Below are 21275 nucleotides of genomic sequence, written 5' to 3'. Positions count from 1 at the left end.
GATCTGTGCAGTAACGATCCTGCGGCTGAAGGCTGATTAACAGTAACTATTATCAAATAGGAAAACTAAAAACCAGTCTGAAGGACAGAACCATGAACTCAGTAGTAGGGCCTGTGCTGGACTAAGTCCTCAGAGCTGAAAGAGAAGGAAAATTGAACAAAACCTAAAGTAGAAACAAAACAGTTCACTGTGGTTCCAAACTATGATGCTATATGGCAGCTCTATTCTCTTCAAGTCAAGAAATGCTCAAAAGATATGGTAGCTCACATCCAAAAATCCCAGCATTCAGAAGACCAAGGCAAGGGACTTCTGTGAGGGTGAGGTCAGCCAGAGCTATAGTAAGAAACTCTATCTTAATTGCCAGGCAATGGTGGAACACGCCTTTAATTCCAGCACTCAGGAGGCAGAGGCAGGTAGAGGGGGCATTATGGCTCATGTCTATAATCCCAGCACCACCAAGGCAGAATCTGCAGAATCAGGAAGATCACTAAAAGTTTTAGGCCAGCCTGGTGTACACAGCAAGTTCCAGGTTAACCTGGGCTACATAGCAATCATCTTTAAGTCTTTAAGAGAGAGAGAGAGAGTTGGTGTTGGGGAGATGACTCAGTCAGTAAAGCAGTTGTTGTGAGAACACAAGCACCCACATAAAAAGCTGAGGCCGGGCGGTGGTGGCGCACGCCTTTAATCCCAGCACTTGGGAGGCAGAGGCCCGTGAATTCCTGTGAGTTCGAGGCCAGCCTGGTCTACAAGAGCTAGTTCCAGAACAGCTAGGACTGTTACACAGAGAAACCTGGTCTCAAAAAAAAACAAAAAATAAAAAAAATAATAAAAACTGCCTCTAACACTGAGCTAGGAGGCAGAGACAGGAGTACCCCCGGGGCTCACTGACCAGTCAATCTACCCAACTGGATGAGCCCCAGCTTAGTGAAGACCCTATCTCTCTGGATGACAACCAACACTGATCTCTGGCCTCTGTATGTGTATGCACAGACATGTACACATATACCCATGAGCAGGTACACAGACATATAATGCACAAAAAGTAAATGTAATAATTAATTCAGTATTTTTTAAAAATTACAATAAGGGCTGGAGAGATGGCTCAGTGGTTAAGAGCATTGCCTGCTCTTCCAAAGGTCCTGAGTTCAATTCCCAGCAACCACATGGTGGCTCACAACCATCTGTAATGAGGTCTGGTGCCCTCTTCTGGCCTGCAGACATACACGCAGACAGAATATGTATACATAATAAATAAATTAAAAAAAAATAAAAATAAAAAAATAAATAAAAATTACAATAATTTGAAGCTGGACATGGTGGCAAATGCCTGTAACCCTAGTACTTAGGAGACAGAGATGTTTATATAGTATACAGAGTACAGTATAGTCTTGAATATATAGTAAATTCCAGGCCAGCTATGGCTACATATCACACAGGGGCACACATGCACACGCACACACACACACACACACACACACACACACACACACTGTATATGCATATATAAACTTTCCCTGTTAGTTTTAGCAGCTTTATTTAAAGAACAGGGAAACTGGAAAAGAGTGCTGTGGGTACAAATCAAAGCTATTTCTGAGAGATGAAAGCTTGTAGAGGCCCTGTGTAGAGTGAAAAAATCTGTTTTTCCAGCAAACCCTGTCCCTCTAGATGAACTCTAATTTCCCACTCCTCATGCCTCCTGACTCCTCTGTGGAGCCTGATAAGTAAGGAGCTCGCTTCCTGTGCATGATCTAATTTCCATAAGCTGCAAATGAAGGGCCTTGTAGGGCTATGTTCAGAGGTAATATGCAGGCCTAATTACGGCATCACCGACTACAGGAGGTAAAAGAAGGGATCTCCCAGATAACCCAAGGGCCTATTGTCTGGCTCTGGAGCCTGTGTTCTCAGAGGTAAGTGCTGCAGAGCCATCCTTCCGCACCAGCATCTTTGATGGCTGTATACGGCCAACATACTTTAAATTTTATTTTTTTGCAGTGCAGGAGATTGAACCCAGGCCCTCAAGCATGCTAAACATGCCCTTCCCCATGATTATACCCTGGACTCAAACTTCAACATAGCCTCAACCAAGCAAATTTCTCAGAGGAATGTACTTTTGTTGATCCTAAAACTCTTAAGAAATCAATGATCTTTCTATTTAGAAAAAAATTTGTACAGCTATTTATACAAATATATTATTTAATTTTATACAAAGGCTCAGCAAATATATACTAGGTGCCAGTTAAATGCTAAGCAAGCTTGGTGTGCTATGAATACAAGGATGAGCAAAGTCAGCTTTGAAGAAGCTAACATTCCCATGAGGAAGACAGAAAGCAACCACTAGGTAAAGGGAAGGATTATAACAAAAAATAAAAATATAAATATAGCAATATTTTTCAAAGTAGAAAGATTTAGAGACAATGTCCCTTTTGGCTCAAGTTGATAAATGATATATCTTTGATATTTCAAAGAATTCAATGCTTCTGCTTGATATATACATGGTTGTCACATCTTTTCCAACATCAATAGTATTCTTTCATGTACTAAGCCCAAATCTACATCTGTCAGGCTTCCTTGGTGGAAAATACTACTATAGCCTTCTAAGGCTGAGGTTCTTTTCTTTTTCCCCCTAAGACAGGGTTTCTCTGTAGCTTTGGATCCTGTCCTGGACTCACTCTGTAGACCAGGCTGGTCTTGAACTCACAGTAATGCACCAGTCTCGTCTTCCAAGTGCTGGGATTAAAGGCGTACACCATCACTGCCTGGCTGAAGCTGAGGTTCTTAATTCTGTTAAGCACTCGTTGAGTTGTCTATGGCCATAGGTTTGATAGAGGTGACTGGGGAATGTGGCTAAGTTGCCAGAATGCTTGCCTGGCAACTCATGGATTTCATCCCCAGCATAGCACAGAAACTTTGTGTGGTAGCACCTTCCTTATTCCCAGGATGGGGGAGATGGACTCAGGAGCATTAGAAAGTTCACAGTAAAAAAATTTTTTAAAAAAAAGCCAGGTATAGTGGTTTTTTCTTTAAGAGTGTTTGCCTGGATGCACGTATATGCACCACATATGTGCCAGTGCTTGAGGAAGTCAGAAGTGGGTCTTGGTCCCTGAGACTAGAATTGCAGACTGTTGGGAGACATGATGTGGGTGCTGGGAATCAAGCACAGGTCTTCTCCAAGAGCAGCCAGTGTGCTTAACTGCTGAGCCATCTCTCCAGCCTCTCTGTCTCAGCTTTTACACTTATCATACAGGTATTAGCTTGGTTATTTTTTTAAATTTAATTATTGTATATACAGTGTTCTGTTTGCATTTTGCCTGCATACCAGAAGACAGCATCAGATCTCATTACAGATGGTTATGAGCCACCATGTGGTTGCTGGGTACTGAACTCCAGGACCTCTGGAAGAACAGTCAGTACTCTTAACTTTTGAGCCATCTCACCAGCCCCTAGGTATTAAGTTTTTGGCATAAGGGCCAATAATGATAGTTCATGTTTTAAATAAAATGCACAGCTACATACAAATGTAAGTTTAATTTATGCTTTTAAAATTGAGACTACAATAAATGAAACTGTTGTCCTAATGTATGGCCTCCTCTTAATAAATCATGATGGGGATACTCAGAACCAGATAGAACTGAGATGAATAAAAGACTGAATAAAACATTGAAATTTGAGACAGGCTGGATCTTGATTTTTACCTGTTAAAGACTAGGCTAGACAAATGCTGCCCTTGCCTGCAAGCATAGAGACTCTTTGACAGTGGCATTCCAGAACTTCTAATGCACTTGCTGAGTTTAATTAAGACATATGAGAAGAAAAAGAACAAGGCTGTTACCTAATATAGCAAGTACTTTGCACTGTGAAAGCTTTCAGAACATATTGCCTAAAACAGTCTTTTTTTAAAAGAGTTTCTTTGAGCCAAAAAGGAACTGACAGTTTTCTGAGCACTTATGTGCTAGCTACAGTATGCTATGAACCTATCAAAAGTTACCTTATTTCACCGGGCATGGTGGCACGTGCTTGTCAAACCAGCACAGCACTTGGGAAGCAGAGGGAAAAGGACCAGGAGTTTAAGGCCAGCCTGACTACGTGAGACCACATCTCAAAACAGACAAAAAAGTTACCTTTTCATCCCTACAACTCAAAGGGTAAATATGTCAGCTAGAGTCACACAGTTAAGTCCTTCACGACGTCAGAGGAGAACCCACATGTTTGGAGGACCTGGCATGTCCACTACACTGCACCAGACCTGACAACCCAACATCTGCAATCCCCACAGCTTTAAACCACACATCTGTTGGCCCTTGGCTTCAAATTAGTTCAATCACGGCTGGAATTATTCCCCTAGAAAGCCTTAAAACTTCTTCAATTCATACCACATACAAATACTTGGTTTTACACACACATACATACACACATACACACACACACACACACACACACACACACACACACGGTGGGGAAATTATTATATTATTTCTGTGAGCGCTGGAAGAAATCACTTGAACTTTGGGGATTTTCTTTCTTATTTTTAAAACACATTTTTTAGATTTATTTTATGTATATGAGCAGTTTTTCTATATATACATCGATCGATATACCAAGTACATGCTGGTACCCACAGAGGTCAGAAGTAGGCATCTAGTCTCCTAGAACTGGAGCTACAGACACATGTGAGCCACCATGTGGATGCTGGGAACTAAACCTGGGTTCTCTGTAAGAGCAACCAGTACGCAATTGGAAGGCAGCCAGGCAGATCTCTCTAAGTTCTAGGTCAGCCTGGTCTATAGAGTTCCAGGATATCCAAGGCTACACAGAGAAACCCTTTCTTGAAAAACTATAAAAAAAAAAAAAGAGCAATCAGTACTCTTAACCACTGAACCATTTCTCCAGCCTCCTTTCTTTTTTATAAAATGAAAAGTTAATTTATGAAAACTCATAAAATGTACAATATCAAGAGTGGAATCTCCTATAAACTGTGAATTAAAGTAATATTGATGTGTCAATGTAAGCTCATCAATTGTAACAAATGTCTCGAAAAAACCAAAAAAGAAAAGGGAAGGAGAGATGGGGAGTGGGGAGGGGAAAGAATGGAAGGAGAGACTGAAATAAAAAAAGAAAATCAGATTTCCATATATATGGACTGTGTATTTGTAGTTTCAACCACAGACTGAAACATTAGGGAGCGGGTTGCATATGTATGAATACATACAGATAGTTCCCTGATGGGGCTGGAGAGATGGCTCAGCAGTTAAGAGCACTGACTGCTCTTCCAAAGGACCCAAGTTCAATGCCCAGCACCCATGTAGTGACCCACAATTGTCTGTAACTACAGTTCCAGGGGACCCGACAGGCTACACACAGGCAAAACACCAATGCAGGTAAAATAAAAATGAATAATTTCTAAAAATAGAGTTGAGCAACCATTTATGTATCATTCTAATGTACTAGGTATTGTAAGTGTCACAAAGATTTAAAACATGCAGGGAAGGCAGGTATGGAGGCATACTCCTGTAGTCCCAGAACTTGGGAGGTGAAAGCAGGAAGATGAGGAGTTCAAAGCCAGTCTCAGCCACATAGAGAGTTTGAGGCTACCCTGAGCTATAAAGACCCTATTCTAAAAACAAAAACAAGACAAAGAGGAGCTGAGAATGTGGCTCAGGTGGTAGAGTGCTTGTCTAGAATGCACAAAGCCTTGGGATCAAGACCCAGCATGGCATACACCAGGCACTGTGCAGGGCACCTGTAATCCCAGCACTTGAAAGGCAGAGGCAGGAGAGTCAGAAATTCAAGGTAATCCTCAGCTATATACTGAGTTGAAGGCCAGTCTGGGCTACACAAGACTCTATCCCAAACAAACAAACAAACAAACAAAAAATTACATAGAAAGATATGCCTAGGTTATCTGCAAATCCTAAACTCTTTTACATGCAACTTAAGCATCCTGAATTTTCAAAACTTTAGGAATCCTTAAGCTAGACTCCAAAGATTCTAAGAAGCAATTATAAAGTCTGTATTTTTTAAAAATAGGTATTCTAAATTTTTTTCTAAAGGTCCTTCTCATCTAAGTTTCTATTATCCCAACTTTCTCTATAAGACTAATTAAAAATTCAGAAAGAGGAGTCAAATGCCCCCAATCTGACAAAGCAACTGTAATTAGAATTCGCTGCATTTGATGGGGAAACGACTTGGATAATTAAAGTTAAGATCCACCGAATCTGGAAATAGAGATAAAATGGAAATGAGGAAATATAAAATAAATGAATTAACTATCTTCTAGCCTTTCCTACATAGTATTTCTTCTGCTCTTCAGAAGCCTTGGGAAACACTACAGTTAATGCTTCAGAAAACCCTTTTCCCCTGAGTTGTGGCCAGTCTGCTAAAGAGCAGAACACGGGCGAAGAGCAAAGCACAGTGAGTTTCCTGTCCTAACGAGACACCTGGGCCTGTTCACCTCCCAGGCAAAGAAAGCAGGAAATCACTATGCCAGGAGCACAAAAGAATGCAAGCCCTGTGGGGCCTGGTCCCCAGAAACTCAGTAGAGAGTGAATTGACAAGTGACTTGAGCTGCCCCTTAGTCCTTTCTGGAGATACATAATTGCAGGATGAAAGACACAAAGCACATAGAAATGAGAATTCCTCAGAAGAAATACAAGTGAGTATCTAGCACCTACATTGTAGCACAAATAATAAAAACCCAGAGACAGATATTGAGATTCAACCTGAAGATCAGAAAAGCAAAGCAGTCAGCCACTAGGGAGCTCTTGCCTCTATGAAATCTCACTGAGAGTGAGTTCCTGTCTCATTCCGCCTTATATTCCTCTCTAGTGCTAGGATTAAAGGCGTGCACCACCATTGCCCGGCCTCTACGGCTAACTAGTATGGCTACTAGGATTAATAGTGTGTGCCACTGCTGCCTGGCCTGTATGGCTGACTAGAGTGCCTCAGTTAATGCTTTCAGGAGGACACACGCAGGCAATCCCTGACTTTTAAACACAGTGTAAAAGGTCAGTCTCGGGGGACATGCCAGACCCCTTCAGAAAGCCTTAAATAATCATATTCACCACATGTGGTGGCACAGTCTATAATTCCAGCACTTGGACGGCTGAGGCAGGTGGATGAAGGGCTATCCAATGAGACAAAGGGACACTTGGTCCTGGAAGCTCAGGCACAGAGCTGGGCTAGTACACCTGAGAGCCTGAGTCACGGCCCCAGCAGCACCACCAAACCAAAATGAACTTCATGACAGGAATAATATCTCAAAACACATCAAAAATCAGTAGACATGCAAGGAAGCAAGAAGGAAGAAGCCACAATCAGAGCTGGGCAGTGGTGGCGTATTTGAGCCCAGCCTGGTCTACAGAGTGAGTTCCAGGACAGCTGGGCAACACAGAGAAACCCTGTCTCAAAAAAAAAAAAAAAAAAAAAAAAAGCAAGAAAAGAAAAGAAATCAAGGGGCTGGGCGGTGATGGCACACACCTTTAATCCCAATACTCAGGAGGCAGAAGCAGGCGGATCTCTACGAGTTCGAGGCCAACCTGGTCTATAGAGTGAGTTCCAGGGCAGTCTCCAAAGCAACACAGAGAAACCCTGTCTGGGGGGTGGCGGGGAGGAAGTCAATAGGATTGACCCCTCCAAAAGGAGGTTGATTCCCTCAAAAGTAGACTGACTACCCAAAGGGAGAAGAGCACCTGAGTTCAGTTCCTGGAACCCACATGGCAACTCGCAACCATTCCTAATTCCAGACCCAGGGAATCTGATGCCCTCTACTGGCCTCCAAGGGCACTGCATGCATGTGGTACACAGACATGTGCAGGCAAAACACCCATAGACACTGAAATTACTGTAAAAAAATGTATTCTATATTTTCAAAAGGGTAAAGGAAAGGCTGATCAAGATAAGGGTGTCAGAAGACACAATAAAGTCAAGGCTAGCCTGGACTGCATGTAGGTGAGATGCTGCCTCAGAGGAAAAACATCGTGCTGAGAGCACGTACTGTGTGATTTTCTTTAGGTGAACCTACAGAGTGGTTGCCTAGGGCAAAGGGTGGGTGGAGAGTGAGGAATGCTAGCTAATGGCTTCTCTCGGGGAAAGATTTTCTAGAATTACATTGTGATCATGGGTGCATAAGCCTGAACTGTACACTTTAAATGAGTGCACTGTACATTGTGTGGATTTTATCTCAGCAAATCTGTGAGCAGAAGGAATGGAGAGAAAAAACAGCTGGAAATGTTCCCAGATGCCTCTTAGAAGCTAAACAGCCTCTTGTTACCCATCAAGTGGCTGGATCAAGTCATGCTTTCCAGATGTCTTCCTCATTTCCTGCGTGTAAACTCTACTCTATAATTTAGTATTAGCAGAATGTTAATAAAGATTACACTCCCTTTGTTGCTAAATTCCACACAGTGTTTACTATCTTCCTCCAGCATACACATTTCCTCTGTCTTCCAACTGCAGCTGGGCTGCCAAAAATTGCAGGGAGCAATTACCGTCTGCAATGTCCCTACTTCACAGCAGTGTGGGTCAGACTCAGCACCTACAGAAAACTGATGGCTGACTTTCTTAGTGGAAAGGGTCTTCATTGTTGTTGTTTGTTTTTGGGTTTGGTTGGGGTTGTAGGTTTGAGATCACTGTGTAGCACTGGCTGGGCTGGAATTCATTTAGCAGACCAGGATGACCTTGAATTCACAGAGATTGGGCTGCCTCTGCTTCCAAAGGGCTGGGTAAATTAAAGTGAGCCACCATGCACAACTGATTTTTTAATTTTTAAGCACACATTTTATATCTACAAATTTATTAGCGCCATATGTAAAATTTAAAACAAAACAAAAGCCATCCCGCCATCCCTGTTTGTTTTTTTTCTGTTTTGTTTTTGTTTTTTGTTTTTTTTTTTTTGTTTGTTTCTTTTTGAGCCTGTCCTAGAACTAGCTCTTGTAGACCAGGCTGGCCTTGAACTCACAGAAATCTGCCTGCCTCTGCCTCCAGAGTGCTGGGATTAAAGGCATGCATCACCACTGCCCAGCTAGATTTATTATTTTTGATTATGTGTATGTGTGTGTCTTGGTATGTGGGTATGTTCAGGTGCCTGAGGAGCTCAGAGGTACTGGATTTCCTGGGACTAGAATTATAGGCAGTTGTGAACCAACTGACACAGGTTCTGGGAACTGAACTGTAAAAGCAGTATACAGCATATGTTTTTACCAGCTGAGCCCTTTCTCCAGCAGCCTCTACTCATCCAAACTCTTGAAATTCTTGTTAAAAGGCAAAATTACAGATGCAGATCGTTGCTAGCAGGAGGTATTGTTCAAAGTCAGGAGTTTCCAAAAACAAAAGGTCTTCAAACACTAAGTATGAACATTTAACTAGCAACATCATCAACTTGAATTACCAACCTTAAATACATCTTCAATACATCGACTAAGTTCTTCCTCAGTCACCAAAATAGTTCCTGGCACCATATTATTCTCTGGAATCTCTTTGAAAACAAACAAAAGTAGTTCCATCACTTTTCTGAACAGAAGACACTAACAAAGTTTTATAGTAAGAGAGCCCAGGTAAGACCAGAAAATCAGCATTACCACTGTACAATACGCCATTTATATCCATGGAATCTATGAAGCTTCTGATGATGTCAGATCCTGTTTCAGGAAAAGCATTCTAAAACAGAGGACTTTTGTCTTTTTTTTTTTTTTTTTTTTTTTTTTTTGATTTTTTGAGACAGGGTTTCTCCGTAGCTTTTGGTTCCTGTGCTGGAACTAGCTCTTGTAGACCAGGCTGGCCTCGAACTCACAGAGATCCGCCTGCCTCTGCCTCCCGAGTGCTGGGATTAAAGGCGTGCGCCACCACCGCCCGGCTGACTTTTGTCTTTTTAATGGAGTATTAGAAGAGCTGGCTATGGCGGCATATGCTTATCATCTCAGCACCTGCAAAGCCAACTGAGACAGCACAGCCAAGTTCAAGCATGTCCTGTGCTCTATTGCTCTTAAGCATGACCTTGTTCCCAAAATCCAAAAACTGGAGTGGAGAACGGATCACTGGTTAGGAGCACTTGCTACTTTTTCAGAGGACCCAGGTTGTTCCCAACACTCACTTGGTGGCTCACAACTATCCATAATTCCAGGTCCAGGGATCTGGTGCCCTCTTCTGGTCTCCTCAGGAACTGCATGTATGTGGTGCACAGACATACATTCTGGAAAAATACTTATGTACTTTAAAAAATAATGTCTTAAAAAAGGAAAACCCAGCTAGGTGGTAGTGGTGCATGTCTTTAATTCCACCACTTGGGAGGCAGAGGCAGGCAGATCTCTGTTAGTTAGAGGCCAGTTTGTTATACAAAGCAAGTTCCAGAACAGCCAGGGCTGTTACACAGAGAAACCCTGTCTCAAAACACACCCCTATCAAAAAGAAAAAGAAAATGTGTTTCAAGGGATCTGACACCCTCACATAGACATATGGCAGACGTATGGCAGAACACCAATGTACATAAAATACAAAATAAAAAAATAAACTATAAAAGAAAAAAACAAAAAACAAGGTCCAGGACAAGCCCTGACAACCTTGTATGGATGGGAAAATTTTCAAGTGTGATCACTGTTCAATAGTCAAGTAAGAAGCTGATTATTATTATTATTATTTGTTGTTGTTTTTAAGGACAGGGGTTCTCTGTGTATCTTTGAAGTTTGTCCTGGAACTCATTCTGTAGAACAGGCTGGTCTTGAACTCACAGAGCTCTGCCTGCCTCTGCCTCCCGAGTGCTGGGAGTAAAGGTGTGCTCCACCACTGCCCAGATGTTTTCTTTAATCTTTAAAATCACTTTTACTTATTTGTATGTACGCCCGAGCTGTGCTCACCTGCCTGCCACAACCCATAAGTGGAGGTCAGAGGACAACTTCTTCTACCAGTTGGGTCCTGGAGACTGAACTCAAGACGCCAGGCCTGGTGGCAAGCTCCTTTACCCACTGAGCTAGCTGGCTGGTCCTTTTTTAAATTCAGTGGTTTTTTGGTTTTTTTTAAAAAAAAAAAAAAAAAACAGAAACTAACATCTTTCTTCGAAGATTTATGCTGAAAGATTTAGGAGTGATATGTCATCACATCTACAAACTAGCTCTCAAATGTTCCATAAAAAACTAACTGTATTCATGTGTGTAGAGCGAAATGAAGCAAATGTAACCCAAATGGGAACAGTTGGTGACTCTGGTGAAGTGTGTCCCAGGGACTCAATATTCTCTTCCTGGAACTTGGGAAAGTAAAGTTTCCAAGTGAAAAGCTAGGAGAGAAAAAGGAAAACTGAGGACTGAAAGACCCCAGACTTAAGCCCTTTAAGTTTAAACTGTAGGGAGGGTATCCCCAGCACCCCCTTACCTGTTGAAAGACCCCAGACTTAAGCCCTTTAAGTTTAAACTGTAGGGAGGGTATCCCTAGCACCCCCTTACCTGTTGTGGTCAAGCACCGATGCAGAGGAGCTAGCATGGGCTGAAGCAAATACTTCGGAGCCAGCTCTGGGTGTTCCCTCGACATAGTTATGAAGGTGGTCGTGGCCACTCTCTGAAACTGCCGTGCTGTCAATTTATCTTGAAAATGGAATAAGTCCAGAATCTACAATAAAAATCAGCAGCAAATAAGAGAAAGAGGTATTTATATTTTTTGGAATGTGTATGGGTATTTTATGTACACGTGTGTCTGTGTACCACATACATGCTGTACCATAGAGGCCAGGAGGAGCTCGGATCCTCTGGGACTGGACTTCTGAAAGGCTAGTTCCTATGTGGGTGCTGAAAATTAAACCTGGGTTCCATATGTTCTTAACCACTGAATAAGATGTTCTAGTTTGGGTTTTTTTGTGTTTTTGGTTTTTTTGGGGGGGGGGTTGTTTGTTTTGTTTTTCAAGACAGGGTTTCTCTGAGTTTCACAGAGATCCTCTGCCTCCCAAGTGCTGGGATTAAAGGCGTACGCCACCACCACCTGGTTCTCTCGTTCCTTTTATTGTTGCTATAATAAGACTCTGACCAAGAGCAACCTGTGGAAGGAAAGGGTTTTTGGTTTGCTTTTGTTTGGTTTGGTTTTTCTTTGTTTTTTCAAGACAGGGTTTTTCTGTAGCACTGGAACCTGTCCATGAACTAGCTCTTGTAGACCAGGTTGGCCTCGAAGTCACAGAGATCCACCTGCCTCTGCCTCCCTAGTGCTGGGATTAAAGGCATATGCAGGAAAGGGTTTCTTTATAGTTCACGGGTGATGCAGTCAAGTCAGGAACTGAAACAGAAATTATGGCCCAACCTGCTTTCTTATACAACTGAAGACCACCTACTCAGGGGTAGCACCACCACAGTGAGATGGGCCCTTCTACAACAATCATTAGGCCCCATGGATATGCCCACAGGCCAGCCTGATGGAGGCAATTCTTAGGTTGAGGCTTCCCCTTCTCAGGTGATGCTGGTTTGTGTTAAGCTGACAACAAACCAGCAAATACCTGTAACTCTAGAGGACAGGATGGGCATGGGTGGGCGTATGTGTGTGTGTATAGGAAGAGGAGGTGCTGGTGGTCCCCACCAAGCACAGCAGCTCACAACTGTAACCCTAGCACTAGGGAGGCTAAGGCAGGAGAATCACTGCCAGCCTGGGTTGTATATTGAGTTCTGGGCCAGTCTGAACTGCAGCAACCCTGTCTCAAACAAACAAACCATAAAAAGAGAGTCACTCACTAAACAGCCAAATGAAATACTATATCACTCTTCCTTTACTTTTAGAATATTAACTGTCCTTTACTTTTAGAATATTAACTGTCCTCTATGTGAATTAGCAGACAATACTTGATGGATCAACAGAAACAAATGATTTACCTGAGGGCAGATGTCCTTGTAGTAGCTCTCTGGGGACAGAGACTGCTGGGGACAAGAGGCCAGAATCTTTGCAATCAAGTCACATTTCTTCCAGTCAGCAGCTGTGGCCTCGGCATCACTCCCACCAGCAGCACCCGCTGTCACACAGAAAGAACATGCTCACAGCCGTCCCCATATAAAGTGTATGTGATAAATCTGCCTGAATCTGGGATAAGAAATGCTTCAAGATGTGACTCGCTGAATAAGGTACTGAGCCATGTGGCTAACATAGACAAGAACAACAACTAATATAAGTTATAAGAGTTAATAAGAAGTCTGAGCTACTAGGCCAATCAATTTATAACTTAAAAAAAAAGAAATGCTTCTTTTTCTCTACTGAAAACACTCTTTTTTAATATTTTATTTATTCTTTTATAATTTCACAAATATATAAAATATTCTTTGATCAAAATGTTCCCATTACTCTCTCTTAATCTCTTCGAACACCTATTGAAACTAAATTTGAGCTGGGTGTGGTGGTGCATGCCTGCAATCTCTCCTTGGGAAGTTAAGACAGGACTAAGGCAAGCTTGAGACCAAACTGATCTACAAAGTAAGTTTCAGGGTAGTCATGTCTATGCAAAACTCTGTCTCTAAAAGAAAAAAAGCCAAGGTGTAGTAAGATATGTCACAAATTTAAGGCTAGCCTGGTCTACATAAAGAGTTCCAGGCCAGCTAGGGCTACATAGAAAAAAAAGAATTCATTGCTAATAGAGCTTTTAAGAGGCAATTTTTTGTTTTTTGTTTAGTTGGTTGGTTAGTTTGGTTTGGTTTTTGATTTTTTGAGACAGGGTTTCTCTGTAGTTTTGGGGCCTGTCTTAAAACTAGCTCTTGTAGACCAGGCTAGCTTCAAACTCACAGAGATCCGCCTGTCTCTGCCTCCCGAGTGCGAGGATTAAAGCTGTGGGCCATCACAAATGGCTTAAAGCAATTTTTTTTGACGTTGAGGCAGAAGGAAATATGTATTGAAGTTTGTTTTTTCAAAGATTTATTTATGTTCTATCACTTGCTTGATTGTTTTGCTTGCATGATGTATATACACTGAAGAGGCTAAAAGAGGGCATCAGATCCTCTGGAACTGGAGTTACGGATGGTTGTGAGCCACCATGAGGGTGCTGGGAGCTGAACCTAGGTTCTTTCTGGACAAGAACAGCCAGTGCTTTTAACCACTGAGCCATCTCTTCAGGACCTTTGTCTCAGTACTCCTGAGTGCTGAGGTCATAGCATGTACCAACAAGACACCTGACTTGGGGACCTAGTATCCTTAGAGCAGTCCTTCATTCTATGTGTCGTTCAGCAGAATCTACTAGGGCTGCACTCAGTGCCTGCCACATGCTAGGTACAAGGAGTAGGTCGAGCTACACCTTCACACAATGAGATTTAAGGCAAAGGCAGCGATTCACTTCTGACTCAAAGGGAAACATATACCACAGTAACAGAAATATATTATTTCTTACCACCTGCTCCTTCCAAAATGCCCCGGACTACTGCCTGAACGCCGTTGGGTCTCATCAACCTTTCAGAAAGCAACTGCCCACACAGACGCCGAAGCCAGGCTGGGGCCTGACACCTAAGCTGTGTCTTTACATCTGTACAGGACTGAGAAAAGGGGAGGAAGAGCTATAAGCCGAGCATCAGTGAAACATACACAGTATGAACACACCATTTTTTTATTTTTGTGTTGGGAAGGTAGCTCATATGTTTAGTATGTGCAAGAACCTAAATTTGATAACAGAGAGAGAGAGAGAGAGAGAGAGAGAGAGAGAGAGAGAGATACTCCCCCTACCCTCTCTCCATTCAGTTCTAGTAAATGAACCCAGGGCCTTGTGCACAGTAGACAAGCCCTCCCCAGTCTTTCAGTTTCTTTTCAATATAAGCAAGAACTTTCTCTTTTACAAAACCTTCTTCAGTATTACATTTTTGATTTGTTTATTCTCTCTCTCTCTCTCTCTCTCTCATCCCTTGGAACTAGAGTTACAGGCATTTGTGAGCTGCCCGATATGGGCCCTGGGATGCAAACTTGGATCCCCATGATTCAGCAGCATTTCTTCTGAACTGATAAGCCATCTCTCTAGTCCCAATCATATTTTTGCCTTTTTAAAAACAAGGACTCACTAAATACCTCTGGCTGACCTGGAACTTAGCAGATAGACCAAGAGGCTCTCAATTTCACAAAGCTCTGCCTGTCTCTGCCTCCAAAGTGGGATTAAAGGTGTCCATCACCAAAATTTCTTTTCCCTTGAGACAAGGTTTCTCTACGTAACCCTAGATGGCCTGGAATTCACTTTGTAGACCAGACTGTCCTTAAACTCACAAGAGAGCCTTAAGTGCTGGAATTAAAAGCATACATCACCGTGCCCACCGTGCCCACCATGCCCACTCTCTCCAATAATTACTTTTGAGAGAAAAATAAATTAAACTGGCCTAATGGTGTAGGCCTATAATCCTAGATACTTGGGAAGCTGAAGCAGGAGGATTCCCAAGATCAAGGCCTATCTGGGCTACAGACCTGATTTAAGACCAGCCCAGTAAGTTAGCAAAACTCTCTCTCAAAAGAAAAAAAAAAAAGCTATCTTTATGCCAACAATATATTTAGAATGAGACTATAAATAGTAATAGCTCTAATTTAAATTTCTTCAGCTCAGATTATTTCATTCAAAACAGAAGGAGCCCAAATACTTCTGTCAAAAAAATACATTGTCCAGCCGGGTGGTGGTGGCACATGCCTTTAATCTCAGCACTTGGGAGGCAAGGGCAGGAGGATTGCTGTGAGTTCGAGGCCAGCCTGGTCTACAAGAGCTAGTTCCAGGCAGGTAATAAAGAGACACAGAGAAACCCTGTCTCGAAAAACAAGAAAACAAGCAAAAAAAAAAAAATTGCCCAATAGCCAATTGTTAGTTTAAAAACAAAAATCTAGAGAACAGAAGGATGGCTAATGGATAAAGGCACTTGGCACCCAGGTCTAATGACCTGAGTTTGATTCCCTGAACCCATATGGTAAGAGAGTACTTACCTCCCTCCACATGCACCCTGTGGCATCCATGATCTGGCATGTACATCCTCCCCAACACTAATAATTTTAGAAAATTAATACAGAGGCTGAAGATACAACTCAGTGGTAGACTGATTTTGAATATTTTAAGACAGGGTTTCTCTGCATAGCCCTGGCTGTCCTGTCACTTGCTCTATAGACCAGGCTGGTCTCAAACTCAGAGATCTGCCAGTCTCTATCTCCCAAGTGCTGGGATTAAAGGTGTGCCACCACCACCACCCAGCATAGACTGCTTACCTAACATGTATAAGGTCCTGGGTTCCATCTCCAGCATCACAAATTAAAAAGACCCAAAGCTAGGCAGAGTGGCTCCTGGTACTTAGGATGCTGAGGCAAGAGGAGAGCCTGTGCCACATAGTGAGTAACCAGCTTGAACTGTAGAGTGATACTCTGTCTCAAAACAAATATATAGGCTGGAAAGGTAGTTCAATGACTAGGAACATTAATTGCTCTTAGCAGGGGACCTGGGTTCAATTCCCAGCATCTTCATGGTGGCTCATAACCATCTACAACTCCAGTTCCAGGAAATCTAAGCCCCTTTTCTGACCTGGTGCACATGCAGGCAAAACATTCACACTCCTCAAATAAAATAAATATTTTTATTTATTTATTTATTTTTTAGTTTTTCGAGACAGGGTTTCTCTGTAGCTTTGGAGCCTGTCCTGGAACTAGCTCTTGTAGACCAGGCTGGCCTCGAACTCCCAGAGATCCGCCTGCCTCTGCCTCCCGAGTGCTGGGATTAAAGGCGTGCGCCACCACTGCCCGGCTATGTTTATATTTTTTATGAGGCATACATAGTATGCACACTTAGAATCTAGCACTCAGAAGCTAGAAGGCAGGAAGAACACAAATTCAAACTAGCCTGGGCTACACAGAAGACCCTGTCTCAAAAACAAAACAAAAAATATATGTGATGGCAGGTGGTGGTGGTGCACACCTTAAATGCCAGCACTCGGGAGGCAGAGGCAGGTGGATCTCTGTGAGTTTGAGGCCAGCCTGGTCTACAAAGGGAGTTCCAGGACAAGCTCCAAAGCCACAGAGAAACCCTGTCTTGGGAAATGTGTGTGTGTGTGGCACTATATCTCTGTGTGTGTGTTCACATTAAATTGTCATAGCCTTTAAAAAGTGAACATGATCTTGGGAAAGTATCCACTATTCCATTAACAAAAGGTCTTTTAAATTATCCTGAAAGTTAATGACACTTTATTTTATAAATACCACTTAATTATCTAAAAGCTAAAATAAGAGAAGGGCATAGTTGCTTATGGCTACAATCTCTACTTTAGGAGGCTGAAGCAGTATGAATTCTAGAGCAGCCTGGATTACACTAAAAAGGATCTGGAGAGATGGCTCAGCAGTTCAGAGCACTGGCTGCTGTTCCAAATGACACAGGTTTGATTCCTAGCACCCACATGGCCATTCACAACCACCTTTAACCAGTTTAACTGCAGGAGATCTGACACCCTCTTCTGGCCTCCATGGGCACTAGCATGCAGGCAAAATACCCATACAAATAAAATAAAATGCAAAATATAGGCCTTGTATGGTGGTACATGCCTCTCTAATCCTACCACTTGGTAAGTAAAGGCAGGCAGACCTTTGTGAGAGTTCCAGGCCAATCAGGGTTACATAGTGAAACTCTATCTATAAAATAATAATAATTATTATTAAAGAAGTAAGGCTCAACTAGATGATTTTATAGGAAACTAAAGTCAGCTAACTTTCCAGGCAAAGAAGACACATCAGCTCCCACCAAGTCTGAGGCCTGAATACCTGGGGTGGTCCTCCCTGGAGAATAAGTAATTCCCGGACAGCTAATGGTTGGTAGACTTGATCCAAGATGTCTCTCAAGGCTCCCCTCGATAGGACTCTTTCCTCTTCCGTTAAAACCTAAAAGACATGTGCACTTGGCTTTAGTGAAATACAGACCAGGCAGAAAACAGAAGGTAAGGTTTACTAAAACTCAAGAGGGGACAGGAGGAAGGTGTTCCCTCTTAGTCCCTTCTGCACTGAGGAGGCTGTGCTCGGCAACACTTCAGGTCCACTCTCCATCTCTCAGCTGCTCTGTTCTGGGCAGGGGTGTGCTTACCTGCTGCAACTGTGGAGTGCACCTGCTTGCTGCTCCTCTCTCTTCTCTCCATGGGAGTGAGCAGAGCAGTGTACACCCCCTGCCACAGGGCAGATGGCGCCAGTTTTCCAGGGCTCCTGAGACTGCATGAGCAGTAAGTCTGTCTAACTGGACTGCACTAATAGAGCTCCATCTTTGTTTAAAAGATCTCTCCACACCGGCACAAGTAGCCAGGTGGTGGTACACACCTTTGATCCCAGTGCTCAGGAGGGGGGGGGGAGAGGGAGAGAGAGATCTCCACCTTTGTGTTTATGAACAACAGTAGTGATATTTTTACTTCACTGTGGAATTGGTTCTCTCCCTGCACCTTTATGTGGGTTCTGGGGATTAAACTCAGGTCACCGGGTATACATGGTAAACAACTCTACCCGATGAGCCATCTTGCAACCCCCATATTTTGACTTTTCATCTCTTACTCTGGTAACTGTTTTTTTTTTTTTCTTGCATTCAGAACTTAACTATCAAAGAGGGATGAAGGTCGCTTTGTGTACTTCTAATGCCAACAGTACCATCCCCTTAGGTGATTGCCACTCACAGTCCATCAGGGTCCTGCCTGCTAATTACCATGTAATACACTGAAATGTGGGTGCTACACAGAGCAGCTTGACAACTCCTGAGCCAGCCTTCATACTGTGTTCTTTCAGTATGTTTGCCCTTTTTCTCCGTCTTGCCTGAGACCCTTGGGACACTGAAGGGCCTCAAAAACAATGAAGAGATGCCGACTGCAGGCTATAGGCACTGCTGGTTCTGCCAGTGCTTTACCCTGAAGTAAAAAGCAGGTGTTCTGGTTTGGACACTGTTTAGTGACACTGCTTGGACATAGTGGCTTTTAGGTAAATACACGGGAAATGGTGTGTTAGGGTTACTACAGCTGTGATGAATACCAAGGAAGAAGCACAAGCGTGACCCCAGCAGGTAAGAGAAGCGACAGCTTAATGAAGCAGCACTAGGGCATTTGCTCACCCGTGTGACCTTGACCCATTTATATTTTAATGGATGTTTCTCTGGCTAGCTCCTGAGACTGGTCCACGAAGTGAAGACACAATGGTTTCCTATTTGTAAATCTTATCTCCTCAATTATTGTATGTTATCCATGTCTATTCTAGTTTGTTTTCTGTTAATTTGATAAAACACTGACCAAAACCAAGCTGGGGTGGAAAGAGCTTATTCTAAGGCTAACATTTCCAAGTCACTGTTCATCATTAAGGGAAGTCAGGGCAGGAACTAAAGCAGAAATCATGGAAGAACGTGTTTATTGGCTAGCTCTCTGGTTCTATGCTCAGCTAGCTTTTGTTTACAGCCCTGGACCACCTGCCCAGTGATGATGCAGCCCACAGTGGACTGTGCTTTGGCATTAGATAGAAATTCTAGATCTTAGTGGGCAAGGTGGTGCACACCTTTAATCTCAGCACTTGGAAGGCAGAGGTAGGTGGGTCTCTTGAGTTTGAGGTCTACAGAGTGAGTTCCAAGACAGCCAGAGTTACACAGAGAAACCCTGTCTCAAAAACCAGAAGGAGGAGGAGGAGGGAGGAAGGGATTCTAGATCCTTCAATCAGCACGTTCTAAACAACTAAGAAATGTATTCAGATCTTACGCAAGTACACACGCTATCGGTCATAATCTCTCTTCTCTCTGTACAAAAATTTACCTCTTCCACGGGGGCTGGTGGTTTTCTTTTGGTTGGGCAGAACCCCAGCTGGCACAGACCTGCTGCAATATCCCCAAAATGGCGGCAGAAAATCAGGCTCCCCAGAGATGCATGCTGAGCCAGATCTAGGAGGACCCTGCAGCAGGTGTACAGTCTCCGGGTGGCATGGGGGGCAGCCTCTGGACGTACTACGTCTTGAACAACAGCTCCAAACTCAGTCCTGTGTTTCAGAGGGACTCCCACACCAGGCAGGAGGTAGGGGCAGACACCCAAGGTGACTACAAACTGCAGAACCGACTGGACGGTCTTCTGTTGGGAGACGCTTAGTGTATCCGGGCTGAGGGCGGGAGCAGCTTCGGGAGTCTTGGGGTTGGGTGTACCTGGACTAAAATCAGCTACAAGGCGGGTCATGGTTTCCTTCAAACACAGCAGCAGCAGCAGAGTCTGAGAGGTGAAACTCCAGGTGATATCTTCGGAGCTCTGCAGCCACTTGGCCTTACCAGCAGTTTCATCTCTTAGGACTTTCAGCTTCTTCCACTGAGCATCCTTTAGAAACCTGGCCTCCAGCACAGACAGGTTAGATTTTAGGGTCTCCAGCAAGACATCATGCTTTGTGTTCTGTAGTGAACTTAAGCCCGATCCTTTTGAAGGAGAAAAAAAGGGGAAATAATGAACCAAGAAAACAAATGAGATTTTCTTCTGTATGGGACACACTGCCCAATCCAACCAGGAGATGGCCCATGAAAAAGGGAAAAGTTGGGGTGCTGTGGATGAGATTGTTAGGCAGCTGGAAAATGCTTTTGTGGGGGAGTCTTTCTGCGGTGCTATGCGACTGAGCTGAGCTGCACTCCTAACCTCAAACCTTAAAAAGAAAAAAAAATCTATGGGCCATCACAATGGCTCAGTGGGTAGAGCACGTGCCAAGTTGAGTTCCATCCCAGAGCCCATATGGTCAAAGAGAAGAACTGACTTCTGAAAATTGTCCTCTGACCTCCACATCCATGCTATGGCATGTGTATGCCCACACCAACACAAGCATACACGCCTACACAGTAATAAAATAAAAAAATTTAATCTATGGTAGATGCATGGTATTATAAATTTATCCAAACTACATATCAGGAAAACTAATGCAACCATGTAAACCATGGACTTAGGTTAATAACAGTGTTTGAACACTGCTCACCACCTGTAACAAATGTACCACATTAAGGCATGTTAATAAGAGGGGAACGGGGATTCCAGTGGATAATAGAGCGAGCACACGGAAAAGTTCTCAGTTTCCTCTTTCTCTGTGACCCGAAACTGTAATCAAATATATCAGAGTGTTTGGGAAGCAGGGGCAGGAAGATCTTGAGTATCAGGCCAGCCTGGGATGGCTTAAAAACCATACACACACACACACACACACACACACACACACACACACACAGAGAGAGAGAGAGAGAGAGAGAGAGAGAGAGAGAGATGCATGAACACTCACACAGAGGGAGAGAGAAACGTGCATATGCGCTCACACACACACACATGCTCACAGTCACACACATAAACGGTATTCTCTAGATGCTAGGGTTTCCT

The 21275-nt window shown here is 43.2% G+C and overlaps 1 protein-coding gene across 1 annotated transcript in view; it reads right to left on the bottom strand.

Moving 5' to 3' along the window:
- Positions 1 to 21275, bottom strand: part of Tango6 (transport and golgi organization 6 homolog) — a 166319-nt gene that overhangs the window by 137688 nt on the left and 7356 nt on the right. The window contains exons 2-7 of the mRNA XM_041649662.1: positions 19698 to 20338; positions 17695 to 17811; positions 14327 to 14468; positions 12831 to 12967; positions 11427 to 11589; positions 9387 to 9469 (exon numbers count right to left, since the gene is read on the bottom strand). Of these exons, the coding sequence (XP_041505596.1) occupies positions 9387 to 9469; positions 11427 to 11589; positions 12831 to 12967; positions 14327 to 14468; positions 17695 to 17811; positions 19698 to 20338 (1283 nt within the window). The remainder of the gene's footprint in view (positions 1 to 9386; positions 9470 to 11426; positions 11590 to 12830; positions 12968 to 14326; positions 14469 to 17694; positions 17812 to 19697; positions 20339 to 21275) is intronic.

This window comes from Microtus oregoni, unplaced genomic scaffold, assembly GCF_018167655.1.
Source record: "Microtus oregoni isolate MIOR12 unplaced genomic scaffold, Mior012 000004F_ref0000308, whole genome shotgun sequence".
NCBI lineage: Eukaryota > Metazoa > Chordata > Mammalia > Rodentia > Cricetidae > Microtus > Microtus oregoni.
This window is presented reverse-complemented; position numbering and strand designations above follow the sequence as displayed.